Source organism: Gobio gobio, assembly GCF_949357685.1.
Source record: "Gobio gobio genome assembly, chromosome: 23".
In the NCBI taxonomy this organism is placed as follows: Eukaryota; Metazoa; Chordata; class Actinopteri; order Cypriniformes; family Gobionidae; genus Gobio; species Gobio gobio.
Genome location: NC_137119.1, coordinates 23,677,735 through 23,692,998, shown reverse-complemented (window position 1 = coordinate 23,692,998; position 15,264 = coordinate 23,677,735). Strand labels below are relative to the sequence as shown.

Below are 15,264 nucleotides of genomic sequence, written 5' to 3'. Positions count from 1 at the left end.
CGGATGCGAAAAATGCAGAATATCGAACCTGATCACAATTTTTTTATGACGGACGAAAGTTTCGAAAGAAGTGTGTAAACGTGATTAACTCAATGCGCGGTCATATTATTTTTAAGCAAGGTTATTCTTTATTCAGTTGATTATTATAATGCAAGGACATTTTTCAGGTAGGAGACACATTTATGCCTAAGCATTACATAAGCAATTTACAGTACAGTTTTTGTTTTGTTTTTTGCCAAATTTTTTCTTGTTTATCTTGTGAAACAATCAGCATGAGCACAGGTAATTGAGGCTGTTTATGCATGGGAGCTAATTGTAGAGCATGGACCTGGGCGCATTAAATTTAATGTGGAAAATCATCAAAGGCAGGACTCTCATCAGACTGAGCTATGGCGAGGTCAGCTACAAAAAAAATACATAAACAGGACCAAATTAGGTTTCTAGAGGCAGCCCATGAAAAGTGTTTGATTTCTGCTCATATATTCACATTCACCTCACTCAGGCAGATGTAATGCATTTCATCAGTGTGAACACATGCACGTGTTGGCAGACTGCAAGAGCATGCCGATCTCCCTTATGTCTGTCGCTTCTATGCATGGAAGGATGCTTGTTTATCTGGTTGATTTTATGACTGATGGTTGGCTTCTCAGATGTAAGCTTAGTGCAAGAACCATGATGGCTTCTCAGCTTAAAATCAGTATAAATGTATATATTAAATCTAAGAAAACGGTTTAAATGGTTCAATAGGTTTTGCAGTATATTCTTCATGCAGCTGGTAATGCTATGTATGCTATTGTTTGGCATCCCATTCAATGTGTGTAACATTTTATCATCGCTTTCTCTAGCAGAATACTAGTTTACCTTGAAATAAATAAATAAATAAAATAGAACATTTTTATTTTGCAAGGTGCAGATTGGAAAGTGTACCCTCTGTGCCTCCACTGGTGGGTTATTACTGTTAGCAGCCTTGAGATAATGACTCTAAAGAGCAAAGATAGTCATGTGTGTTTGTGCAAGATAAACCCCCGGGAAACAGATATTCAGATCCTCATTTCAGCGATAGACAGACTGGCCTGATGCACATTGTATTTCCATAACTCTTTCTCTACCAACAAAACAGAATCTGTGTTTGTTTCAGACAAGTAGAGCTGTGGTAGAGCTTTGATATGCATGCACAAAACATTATGAGGCCCATAGATACATAAATATAATATTCTATAGAGCACTCTGACTAAGGGAGTGTATAAGGGACCTTTTGATTTTGTCTCCCAAAAATACCATGGCACTTTCATGAGCACAAGCATAGTGAAGTCAACTGACTCTTACTGCATGGACAACAAAACTATTCAAACATTCTTCAAAATATCTTATTTTTTGTGATTTACAGAAGAAAGAAAATAAGGGGATACATTTTTTTTTTCATATATTTTGAGATTGTTAAAAAAAAAAAAAGGGTATTGGGAAATGTATTGTTTCTGTACCCTACTAATTAACAGCAGTAAAAAGTAAGTAAGATCCTATTCATAATTAAAAAGTTTTGGCCCTCTCATGTCACAGAGCCCAAGATGCCTATCTGCGAACAAAACATAATTAGCTTTAGCACATGTTTTATCATTTAAGACCTAGTGGAATATCCTAGCAAACAGCAAAACTCCCATCAGTCCCCAATGTCTCCAAAACACTGTCTTTAGCTGTCTGCAGTGGAACCGGGAGAATAGATCTTTGTTTTTCCAAGAAAGAGACTGCTTGTCTCCCGACATCCTCTCTGGTTAGATGGAGTCTCCCAAACCTATTTTACAGAGGATGGTTCTGCACATTTGTGGCAGACCTCACCCGAATTAATGACTGTCTGATGGGAGATGGCAGTAGATTGGATTTTGTAATAAAGAAGACAGCATTAAACATAGAAGGACCGCAGAGTTCTTCTGCAGCAGATTAGGACTTTAAAATACCCATCAAACTGTAGGAGGTCAGCTTTTGTTTTGATGACTTTGTAATAGAGTGGATAAAGAAAAGGGGCTCTCAAATGTTGCTTCAAAACAGGATATGGCATGTAGTGGAGCTTTTATTTGCTGCTACCAACTGCTATTTGGCTATTTTTAATATGCTCATAAAAAGATTTTTGCCTTTCAATATAAAAAAAATATCAAATCGAATTGAGTAATTGTTTGATTTGAGTTTTTTGAGTAATTATAATGGTTTACATTACTATTTAAAAGTTTAGGGTCAGTCATTTTTTAATGTTTTTGAAGAAGTCTCTTATGCTCAAAAAGACTGCATTTATTTGATCAAAAATACAGTACTATTGTAAAATGTTGTTACAATTAAAATGTAACATGTTTTAATGTATTTTAAAATGTATTTTATTCCTGCGATGTTCAAGCTGAATTTTCAGCACCATTACTCCAGTCTTCAGTGTCACATGATCCTTCAGAAATTATTCTAATATGCTGATTTGCTGCTCAAGAAACATTTATGTTTATTTATCAATGTTGAAAACAGTTATGGAGCCGATACATTTCTTTAGGATTTTTTTGAGGAAAGCATTTATTTGAAATATGAATTGTTTTTATATTTATTGGTAACACTTTACAATAAGGTTGTATTAGTTAACATGAACTAACCATGAACAACACCTCTGTCCAGCATTAGTTAAAGGTCCCAAGTCATGAAATTTGAAGGTTTTTTAACATTAATATAAGTTCCCCTAGCCTGTATATGGTCCCCAAGTGGCTAGAAATTGTGATAGGTGTAAACCGAGTTCTGGCTGTCCTGCTCTGCCTTTGAGAAAATGAAAGCTCAGACGAGCCGCTCTGGAATCTTCCCTGTATGTCATCATACAGGGAAAGGTTACCTCCCCTTCCTCTGCTTTGCCTGCCCAGAGAATTTGGAGTAAATGGATTCAGTTTATTTTAATTGCAATGTCAGCACAGTCTTTACAAACAGACTTTTATGATATGGATTCGACAGCACCGCCACAAACGATCAAAGAACACTCTCTTTATATTGTCTGAAGCTGTCAATCACACATCAACAGGTGTAATGGTAAAAAAAAACGTAGTAAAAGTATTCGAGAGGGGTTCCACATGTTACACAGTTCGTAGAATAAGGAGGAAGAAGACAGGGTCGGCGTGACTGGGACTCGTGTTTATTCAGAACTCTCAGACACAAACAAAATAAACTTGCGCTCCCAACAACTCGGTACAATAAAACTTTCTCAGCTATCTTTCTCCAGCTCTAAGGTCTCTCTGGTCCACATGCAGTCCGTCTCTCTCTCTCTCTGGCAGTGCTTGCAGACCTCGCTAAACCACGCCCCCTCTGCCACATAATCTCATTTCGAATGCAAAGATGTCAGCCTATCACAACAGTGGGCGTTTTCACTGACGTCTCACAGCAGACACGCCCCTTGAAACAGAGCATTCAAGCCAGAGGGCTAATATCAAGATAGAAAAAATGCCTTTTATTTCTAAATTATGACATTTTGTGATGTAAAAATCATACTAACAATATATGTACACCTCAGGAAACATTAATAAATAATAAAAAAAAACTAAGATAAATGGTTTATAAGTGCAGTTCCTTATTAGTTCATGTTAACTAATGAACCTTATTGCAAAGTGTTACCTTTTTATTATTTGTAACATTATTGAAGTCTTTACTGTCACCTTTGATCAATTTAGGTCATCCTTGCTGAATAAAAATATTACTTTCTTTAAAAACAACAACAAAAAAAACAGAATTTTGAATGGTAGTGTATATTATGAATTGAGAATAAAGTATTTCATTGAGATTAATTAAAACTATGAACTTGTAAAATGTTCATTAGGGGGTCTGTTAAAAGGGATCAGTAAATGGCTAAACAGATCCATTTGGTATTAACAGAACTAACTTTAAATTAAGCATCTTTAATTACAGTAAGTCTAATTTACTTTTTGAGTGTCTCCTTCTTTAATACCCACAATATTTGATAAAGGCGCATATCATGATGTTTGAAGAGGTGGCATACGACTGAACACTGGCTTATTCACTGGCTCATTTCAAGTCAATTCATGTTTATTTAGATTTGGACTTGATCAACAAATGGTGTTGTCCGAGTGGGCGAGTTGTTTACTCTGTAATTAGCCCATCTGGTTCCACCAGTTCGACCCATTCAGGCCAATTTATGAACCTGTTGAGAATATGATATTCTGGCATTATTGTATTGACAGAGAAATCAGCCAATCACAGCAAAGATACATTTTTCACCTGGATTACATTGTTTCTCCTCACATTTACTTTGTTTTGGGCCTCATTGAGAACACAGTGAGAACAAGGAATCCCTGATTTATGTCACTTTAGGAAAAATGACTGCTTTACATAATATTTGAACTCATATTTCATAGTATCTCCTATCAATTATTGTTAGGGTGACACTTTTTGAAGGTCGCCTTTAGAAATTCTGTTGACTGTAAATAACGTTAAACCTACATGTCTCCTAACTCTCATTAGAGTATTAGTAGACTGTCTGCTTAATATCTGCTAACACTTTATTTTTTAATGGTCACCCTACAGACATTCTATAAGTACATGACTATGAGTAACTTTCAATGTACATGTCAACTTATTCTACTAAATCTACACTCTAAAAACGTTTACTATGATTTACAATTTTTTTTTGGTGAAACATTTTTACACTAATAAAATTGAGTAGATTTTAAAGCAGTGTAATCAATTACATACACTGTATAAGTTGAACAAATGAGATCTGAGTAACTACATTTGGCACATTTACAAATAAAATTGAGTAGAAAAAATTGAAGGAAAAACATTTAAAAACCAATATTTATGAGTAATATTAACTGTTTTTATTCATAGTAATATTAACTCTTATAGTATAACTTTAATATTAACTTTCATTTCCTCTAAACCTTTGTAAAATACTCCACACAACCACATTTATACATGACATTGGCCTTTATTGTCGATGAGTACAGCAATACAGCATATATTACAGTTTTGACATGTAACTCATGTAACAAACATTTTAGAAGTAAAAATTAAACATTTAAAAGTAATTCAAGTGTAATCAACCTGTCTGTTATCCCATTTCCACCGTATCAGCGCTGTTTCTCGAGCCTGAGATGGACTTGCGGTCTGCGGGTGGACTTTGAACTTCAGACCGCCGTCCTGCGTTTCACTCGTAGCTCAAAGATGCTGCAACGCGCCTGACTCCATAACCTGCCAATAAACAAACAGTTTTAAGAACATTTTATCATCCAAACTAATTATATTCATTATCTTAAGGAATAAAGTCGTGTGTTTGGCTTCAAAGACAAATGCCACACCCGTTTAGGTGACTCACATTGCGTCCCTGTATGTTGTTTTGCATTAAATAAAATTATTTTAAGAACAGTAGTGATTTTATAGATAAAATAAAACACACAAACCTGAATTTCACAGAGGAAATGTTCCAATTCTGCGACGCTGGGAAGAAGGAACGAGACTGAAGAGAATTCAAACAGTCTGCTCACTCAACCGTCGAGCCGTCGTCAGGTCAAGGGGCGGGGGAGGGGTGCAGTGTTATAATCGAGTAAAGTTACTCCATTTCTTCAGTGTGTGTTAAAGATTAATAATCTTGATTTGAATTAAGTAATATTTGTGGTTCTTGAAACAGATTGATTTAATTCTCAATTTCACAAATATATTAAGTATATTTTAAATAAATAATTGGTTATTCAAACACTAAATTATTTTAGTGAAAAAAACTTAAATATAACTGTAAATTTGAGACTAAATTAACTGTTGGATTTTTAGTCAATTATTTTGGTATGTTCAACTCAAAACATCAAGTAAATGATATTTAGAGATTTTATTAAGTTAATAAAGTGTGATATTTACTAAGCCACTGAATAACTTTTTAGAGTGTACCCCTAACAGTCTAATACTCAACTAATACTCTAATTAAGCGTTAGTTGACATGTACCGTAGGTACAACATTATTATAGTCAACAGAATGTCTAAAGGGGACCATCAAAATAAAGTGAAATCATTGTTGGATTCTCCTTAACATCATTATAGACTATCTAAAGCAGAATAAACAAAAAGTTAACATCTGCACTGGGCTTATTGATGAGGATAAAAGTTTAAAACAAGGGCTTCCCACAGGAATCCTCCATATTACATTTGCCAGTCATGAATAATACATGGAGCCCATAGACACTCATTAATCTTACAGTAGTTATTCTCCAATCCCTGCGAAATCATCAGCAGCACGTAAACACAGTCATGCAGAAGCTACTCAGAAGCCCTGTCAAGAGTGTGAGTTGTGGACCTCAGTCGTAATTTAGACTGTTATCTTGTCAGAAATGTGGCTCTCCTCAATTAATTACGACAGCAGAATGGGACAAAAGCAGTCACTGGGAAGTCGCTTCCAAGCGTGGGTGACGAAAGGCTGCCTTTTCCCACGTCCCTTGTTGATCACGGTTCCTGGCGGCTTCCCAGATCCCCACAAATCCTGGCAATCATTGAGATGCCACTGCAGCCCTGCCTTAATTTGTCAGCAGATGCTTGTTTTTCTCGCTTTTCCTCTGTAGTGAGGCACATTTCCCTCAGTGTGTCTTCCAATAGCCCACCTTCCTCATTCTCCTCTGTTGACTGCTCAGGCATATAGACTCCTGGACAGGTGCAGGAAACAGACAAGACAGATGGCCCAGCAAACTTGAGGAACTTTGTTGTTGTTTTTTCTCTTCTCTTATTTTATTTTTTAAGCAAGCCTTGCAAACACTGATGCTTCCAGATGCTCTCATTTGTAGATTAATGTCAGGGGGACGCAAGGTGAATCTCAATAGACCTTCCTGTGATCGGCATAATGGAAAGCTTTGTTTACCTCTAACGCAAGCGTAACCAACCCTGTGGATTTGCCAGATCTTCGGGGTCTAGGTTTCGCATTTTCTCCTAGGAATGTCATCGATCCATGTGGAGAAATCTGTCTAACCTGGCTTTGTTCAGTGTTTCTAGGTATTTTATCTCATTAGTAGCATCAGAGTTGGCTGATTGTTTGCGATGTGCATGACCTTTTTTTTGTGTCAAAGCTATCACTTGGTTAATGAGGTTAGGTTGATAGGTTTTTCCCCAGTTAATGATCCTTATCTTCAGCTTTTACATGCATGACATTAGAATACCTTTCACACATATGACATTAGATCACACTCACTGACTTTATTTGTGTGTTTAATTTAGTTTGACCTTTTTTATCCAGAGCAATACACTACACAGATCTCAGTCCTACAGTAGGAGGTTAAGTGTATCACTTGAGGGTATAGTAGTTCTGGCAGGAACTCTCAAACTGAGGTCTGCTATTTTTAACGCATTATTCAGACTTTTTTTTATACTGAGTTACGAGTAATACCATAGTTCATTAAATAACATACATTGGGATCTCTGGGTGCGTGCAATGTGGAAGCCTTAGAAATACGATTTTTTTTATGTAATGTAATTTTAACATTATTTATATAGTTAATCAGGGCTGCGCAATATATCATCGCCATATGTTTTATTGGTCACAAATAAAGAAATTGAAATCTATCATTATTAAATATAGAACAGAAAATATTGTGAATGCTCAAACTCCCCTAATTTTACTTTTAGATTACCTTTGCCATCAACAATCTTTGATAATCTTTGGGGGAAAAAACAAACATTGTAGCTTTTATTTTATTTTATTTTTTTTGTGTTTTTATTTTTAGTTAATTTAAACAGTGAATTATAGATAAAAACCAAAATTTATTCAAACACCTTCAACATTTTCTCACATTTTCACAATTTACTTGCTATAGTTTAGAAAATGGTAATAAAATATGACAAGAATATGAGTTAAACTGTTTCAGAACAAATTCATCTTAATAATGTCAGAACTTTGATAGAAATGTATGTAATGGATTACAGTCAACCAATCTAAGTCAGCTGTTAAATGTAAGTACACAATTAGATAATACCAATTTAGGTCTAACAATTGCCAAGCAATGCTTAATTTTGTTCAGTCTGTGGTGTAAAAGGATGCATTAGCAATTAAAGAAAAAACACTTAAGCAAAACATGTTCAGGTCAAAGTGGCTGAATCATTTTGGTCCCAAATCTTTATCAATTGTACACTGTATAAAGAACTTTTTGGGTATAATATGTCACAGTTTACTTTATTTTGCTATCCTCACTTACATAAATGAGCTATAGTGTCCTGCACCCACCCAAAAAATCTGACCAATCTGGGGTCTGAATAATTTTTTATTTGACTGTATATACACTTTATTGCCAATAGTATTGGGACACCCCTCCAAATCATTGAATTTAGGTGTTCCAATCACTTCCATGGCCACATGTGTAAAATCAAGCACCTAGGCATGCAGACGGCTTCTACAAACATTTGTGAATCAATGGGTCGCTCTCAGGAGCTCAGTGAATTCAAGCGTGGTCCCCTTTATGGGTTGCCACCAGTGAAAAAAGTAAATTTTGTGAAAATTCCTTACTACTAAATATTCCACCATCAACTGTTTGTGGTATTATAACAAAGTGAAGCAATTGGGAACAACAACAAAAAATCACAGAGCGGGGTCAGTGCTTGCTGAGGTGCACAGTGCGAAGAAGACGGCAACTTTCTGCAGATTCAATAGCTACAGATCTCCAAACATCATGTGGCCTTCAGAATAGCTCAAGAACAGTGTGTAGAGAGCTTCATTGAATAGGTTTCCATGGCCGAGCAGCTGCATCCAAGGCTTACATCACCAAGTGCAATGCAAAGCGTTGGATGCAGTGGTGTAAAGCACACCGCCACTGGACTCTAGAGCAGTGGAGACGGGTTCTCTGGAGTGACCAATCATGCTTTTCTGTCTGGCAATCTGATGGACGAGTCTGGGTTTGGCGGTCGCCAGGAGAACAGTACTTGCCTGACTGCATTGTGCCAAGTGTAAAGTTTGGTGGAGGGGGGATTACAGTTTTTTTTTTTTTCAGGGATTGGGCTTGGCCTCTTTAGTTCCAGTCAAAAGAATTATTAACGCTTCAGCATACCAAGACATTTTGGACAATTTCATGCTCCAACTTTGTTGGAATAGTTTGGGGATGACCCCTTTCTATTCCAACATGACAGCACACCAGTGCACAAAGCAAGGTCCATAAAGACATGAATGAGCGAGTTTGGTGTGGAGGAACTTGACTTGGCTGCACAGAGTCCTGACTTCAACCCGATAGAACACCTTTGGGATGAATTAGAGCAGAGACTGTGAGCCAGGCCTTCTCATCCAACATCAGTGCCTGACCTCACAAATGGGCTTCTAGAAAAATTGTCAAAAATTCCCATAACACACCCCTAAAGCTTGTGGAAAGCCTTCCCAGAAGTGTTGAAGCTGTTATAGCTTTAAAGGGTGGTCCAACTCCATATTAAACCCTATGGATTAAGAATGGGATGTAATTAAAGTTCATGTGCATGTACTTTTGGCTATATACTTATTTGGCAAGGGTACATTGAATTGATCAAAAGTGTCAGTAAAGACATTTGTTACAATTTCTATTTGAACTTTCTATTAATCAAAGAATTCTGAGAAAAATATTAAGCAGCACAACTGTTTTCAACATTGATGACAGATATACTGTAGATATTTCTTGAGCACTAAATTAGCATACTAGAATGATTTTTAAAGAATCATGTGACTGAAGACTGAAGTAATGATGCTGAAAATTCAGCTTTGAATCACAAGAATAATTGACATTTTAAAATATAGAAATAGAATAGTTATTTTAAATTGTAATAATGATACTGTATTTCACAATATAATGTTTTAATGTTTGCTAAAATATATATATATATTTTTAAATACAGCCTTGGTGAGCATTAACAACTTATTACATAAACAAAATATTACTGACCTCAAATGGTAGTATTATGTAAAATGAAAGTTCAAGTTGACAGCTCTTTTCAGCAATTGTTATCTTAATCTTAATATATCAGTGTCATTACAGTACATCTACTATTATAGTCATAACAGATATTTTTTTGGCGTATAACATATTTTCTGTGTTTTGTTTGTTTAGGTTATTTTTTAAGAACCAGAGCATCTCCCATCCAACGCTCCTTCCAGGGTTGCATGCAGCTCATTCAGGTGGACGATCAGCTGGCTGACCTGACCGCAGTGGAGCAGGGAAGGATGGGAGCCTTCGAAAACGTCAGCCTCGACATGTGTGCCATCATTGACAGGTCAGAGCCAACCCTTCTTCCCTTGCCCTGCCTTTCAACAAACACTGGTTGAGACAGTGATTATCAGGTGCAGCAGACTGAGACTGTGGCTTTATCCCCACTGGCAGCATCTGCCCTGGGGGCAGGATCTGTCGCTTTCTGCCTGCTCTCCCTGGAATTGACCTTCTTCATTCCTTGACTTCAGTGGCAAATGAGGAGTTTAATCAGCATGCAGATGCTGAGCGAGAACAGGAGACCTGCTCTTGGTTCTTATCTTTAGATTGATTTTACATACTTTCACTCTCCAAGGCTTAGCGATTTTGTTTGGTTGCCATGTTGTTATGAATACATCAGAGCCAAATCCTGGTAATCCAGCTTTATTGATAATATAAAACAACGCGTGAGGAACAAGAAACCATTGTAGCTGCTATTTTTGCCACCTTTTTTTTAAATACTGTAGGTAAGTAGGCATATTAGTATACAGGACTTTTAACTTAACAATGAACATCAACAGAATTTCAAAACAAAAGCTGTACAAAGATTAAAATATAAGACATATGAACACAAACCCACCTATTATGAGATGCACGACACAAAAGGAGAAAAGTAAACGAAACTTGGGGGAAAAAAGCTATATTTTTGAAAGCCCTGCATTTCAAGATAGATATGCTGACTGTCCCATTTGTATCTTTAATGTTTTCATGAAATAACATCTCATCGTCCAGGCGGGAGGATTTCTAAGCAGATGTGCTGGATAATGTATTCATCGATTGTGCAAGAAAACAGTAATTTGCCTTCAAATTACAGACAATTAAGGGTTAAGCAGCTTGCTTTTAATTACAACTAATCAGATTTGTCTTTATACTAATTTAACATCAACCTGACCCTTCAAATAGTTAAACTGAATCATCTGTTCGCTAATTACAGTATATAATTTAGTTTTTTGTTGTTGATTTTTCATAAGCATTATTGAACATCTGGAGGTAAATCTGATATTGGTATGGTAATTTTTCTTGTATCTTGTTTGATGGTAATTAAATTCTATTGAGATAAAGAAAGCATAACTGGAGACTTCATAGGAGAAAAATCGTTTACTGCAATATCTTGTTGTGGGTCGTATTCACTAAACCTTTTTAGTGAGTACCTTTTTTAAAAGAAAAAACTGTGTCTTATTCACTATCTGGTCTCACTTTAACCAGTTAAAGGGGAAATATTATGCAAAATTCATTTTTATAATGTGCTTGAACACAGATGTGTGTCCACTGTGTGTGTAAACAACCAGCCTATTAGGGATGGGCGATATTTATCACAATATTTTATGGTATTTATTGCGATAACGATATCAATGACGATAAATGTAGTACCATGTTTTTGGCTACAAGTGAGAGCTGCATGTATTCTTGGAAGCCTCAGAAAAACAAACAATGATCTCAATTAAAATATTTTTTAAACGTAAAAATACACACCAGCCTTTTGAGAAATGGAAAAGTTGCAGACATACTTTTCTTCTGTAAAAGTGAAGGTAATGTTTAAATAGTGCAACTGTGCTGAAAAACATCACACAATACAAACAATAATAATTCAAATGAATGACAAGTTTGAAATGTAAACACAGATTCTGTATTTATTCATACTCTCATGGTGCAAACAGCAAAAGTAATAATCCCAGCCATGTCTTCAGATAACAAAAAAAAAAGAAGCAAATAATGATTTAATGATAGAACTTAAGTAATTTGAACTAAAACTTGGTAATCAAGAACAGAAAACTTGAGCGAATGATAACTTATGAATGCATATTTGTCATTTTAACTGAATTTGGGACTGGTGGTGGAGCTTAAGACATTGTTGGTCATTCAGTGTTTCTGTTAATAAAAAACTAAACTAAACATAATACTGATAAGATAATAATACTACGAATTCTACTACTAATAAAAATTAACCGCACTAAGGATTGATGAGCTGCTGGGTTCCTGAATATTAGTCACGTTGTCAGCATGCTGAAATCAAAACGGGTACAGTAATAGGTGAGCGCCAGCCAATGAGATTGCAGTTTGTGCATTGTTTCTTCTTGTTCATAAAGGCTGAATAATTCCAAATGAACGCAGAATATTGTTCACATGTAGCACGTCATTTCTGTGTGGAATGAGACTCTCTTGCTCTCTCTTTGAGTGTGTGAGAAGCACTAAGCACTAAGAGTCGGGCGCGCTCACACTAGTGTTTACTGTACGTCAAATACACTGTGCATTCATTGAGATGAACTGAAATAGTGTGCTTAACCGATCGCTTGACAAAGAGCGAATCTCTCAAGCGCTCAGTACATGTGCCCAGCGAGTGGAAATATATGTGTGTGTACAGGTTCCAGATTGTAGAGGTAGCTCCTCGTTTAGCAATAAACCCCTCCTCTCTTCCGCCATAGTTGTTTTCGCTCTGCACGTGAGATGCGAATGGGTCGCGTCATCAACTAGGCTTTATCGTTATTATCACAGGAAGACTCATTCTTATCGTGGGGAGAGTGTTTACCGGTATATCGCAAATTATATATTTCCCCCTTTACTCCTACGTAAGAGTAGGGACACCCCACCCATGACTGTTGATGATCTGCCCATAGACACACCTCTGAGTGAGAAGCACAGAGTTATTTTCATTTCTGTTTACCCTCTGTATCAGCTAGCTAGAGTATTGTAATGTCTGTGCCAAAAACATTACAAATGTTCTGTTGTTGGATGTACCAACGAGCATACCATAGACATCTCCATCAGTGATGCGCGGGTTGATCCAAAATGAGCGGGTGCCCGCAGCCACCCGCGGTTACCCGCGGTTACGAGTCATCCAAAAATATTTTTAATGATATTCGGGTCACGGTCGGTCGGATCGTCAATAAATCCGCATTTACCTTTTGAATGTGGAGCGTTATTAACTTTTGAATAAATGCTGACTCGGGACAAAATGCCCGATTTCCCAAAACGTTGAACTGAGCAATGCCATTGTACCATTTTAATAGGCTACTTTTAAACGCATTTAAAGTCAGTTTTATGTATTTTCTGAGAGGGGGCGGGATTTTTGTTTGGAAAGTCGGGGGAGAGACGCACACTTCGATTAGACTGGATAAACACATGCAGCATCTTAATTGTTAAGAAAATTAAACGAAATAAATGAATAAATCAAGCCTGTATACATAACACTAGGCTATATCATACAGCATTCAGAAAAATAACAGTTTGCGCTCCTAAGGGCTTTCACACTTTTCCAAATGTTTTCCAAATGTGGGCTGATGAATTCTTCAAGCCGGGTCGAAACATAAACATCGCGTTCATCAATAATATGCATCTGGAGCTGAAATGGAAAATGATGGGCCGCCTCAAGAACTTCCTGCTCTCGCTGCTGCACCTCTGAGCGCACCACGCCAGGGCCTGAAACATTTTCTCAATGGCCCAATGAGCTACGATGAGCATTTACTACTTTTAAAAAATGCGGGTCAGGAAGCGGGTCGGGTACAATATTTTCTTCTTTTTTTTTGCGGTCCGAGTTGCGGGCGGGTTAGTTGAAAACGTCGGGCGGGTGCGGGTTGTTTATACATTGACCCGCGCATCACTGATCGCCATAGACTCCCAGCATCCGAGCCACTGAAGACATCGTGGATGAATTTCATTTTTTAAGGGAAATTTGTAGAAGAATGTTGGTAAAATGATTTTAGGCATGACTGCTTCACCAACGAGGGTCAGTACAATGCTGTATTTGCTAAAAGTTGTTTCTGAAAGATGGCTCTAGCTTCATATTTTCTGAAATTTTGCAAATTTCCTTTATGAAGGCGCTTTCTAGAATGCTGTATGGCTAATATGGCTAAAGTTACTATAGTCTACTATAGATTCATTTTGTTGTTGTATCCAAAGCTCGTGTAAAGGAGCCACTGGAAGGGGGTGGGGACCTGCAGCTCATTTGCATTTAAAGGGACACGCACAAAAACGGTGCATTTTTGCTCACACCCAAATGGGCAAATTTGACAAGATATAATAAATGATCTGGGGGGTATTTTGAGCTGAAACTTCAGACACATTCTGGGGACACCAGAGATTTATATTACATCTGATATGTAATATGTCCCCTTTAAGTGTCATTCTTTTCAGTAGAAACACGGCTCCTTTCCCTTTTGGTCTAATAATAGGTCACAACTTTTTCACATTACATTTTTGCCTTTTTGCCACAATCAAGGCCCTGATATACTTCACACGAAATTGAAGAATTGACGGTGTGACATCTTTGCGAACAAAATCAGGCCAAAACTTTCCCTTTTTTGTCTTTTTTGTCTTTTTTTTTTCACTTTCTGGAAAATTTTGCTCTGGCTAGTACCATCATTCGATGGCGTAATAGGTAGGTGTGCTCAAAGGCTCCGCCTTCTTTGATGTGGAAATTTTCTACGATTAATTTCTTCTGTTCAGTCCTTCGAGGTCAGACGTCCTCGAGTAAAAACATTAATTCACTGGAGAGCCGCTTTATGGCACAAATTGAAGTTGTAATTCAAATTGAAAGAGACGCTGACATTGTTTATTCATGTTTAATAATGTAAAGTTGCTTGCTGACAATCTATTTGTATGAAGTACTATATAGCCTAAATAAACATGATGTGACATCACTGGAGTGCCGAATTGCAGAGCTTGTGCAAGCATGTCTACATTGCTTTGATCAGATGCTTTCTTAACTACGGTTTTCTGATCGCTGTAATTTTTGTTGTGTGTTTATTTTGTTATTGAGAGGAAAGCATGCAGCACATATTTACATATTGAACGCCTCTCTCAGCACAGCAGCATGGGCGGCGGCGGGATGTTCGCCAACAGTATACTGCTGGTCACGAATTTCACCATGATTTGGGAACTGAATTTTATTTAAAGTGAGCAGTTACATGATAGATAAGGCTGTTATAATATATATTTACGCACATTATATAGTCAAGTGAACTTTAAGAAGAGTTTCACACTGATTTGTTTTTTGCATAAATGAAAATTCTGTCATTAATTACTCACCTTCATCACTGTTCATCAACACAAATAAAGATATTTTTGATGAAAT

General features: G+C 36.8%; 1 protein-coding gene across 1 annotated transcript in view; it reads left to right on the top strand.

The window, feature by feature from the left end:
* Positions 1-15,264, top strand: part of cntnap2a (contactin associated protein 2a) — a 573,759-nt gene that overhangs the window by 303,035 nt on the left and 255,460 nt on the right. Inside the window, exon 10 of the mRNA XM_079806533.1 lies at positions 10,059-10,221. Within this exon, the coding sequence (XP_079662659.1) occupies positions 10,059-10,221 (163 nt within the window). The remainder of the gene's footprint in view (positions 1-10,058; positions 10,222-15,264) is intronic.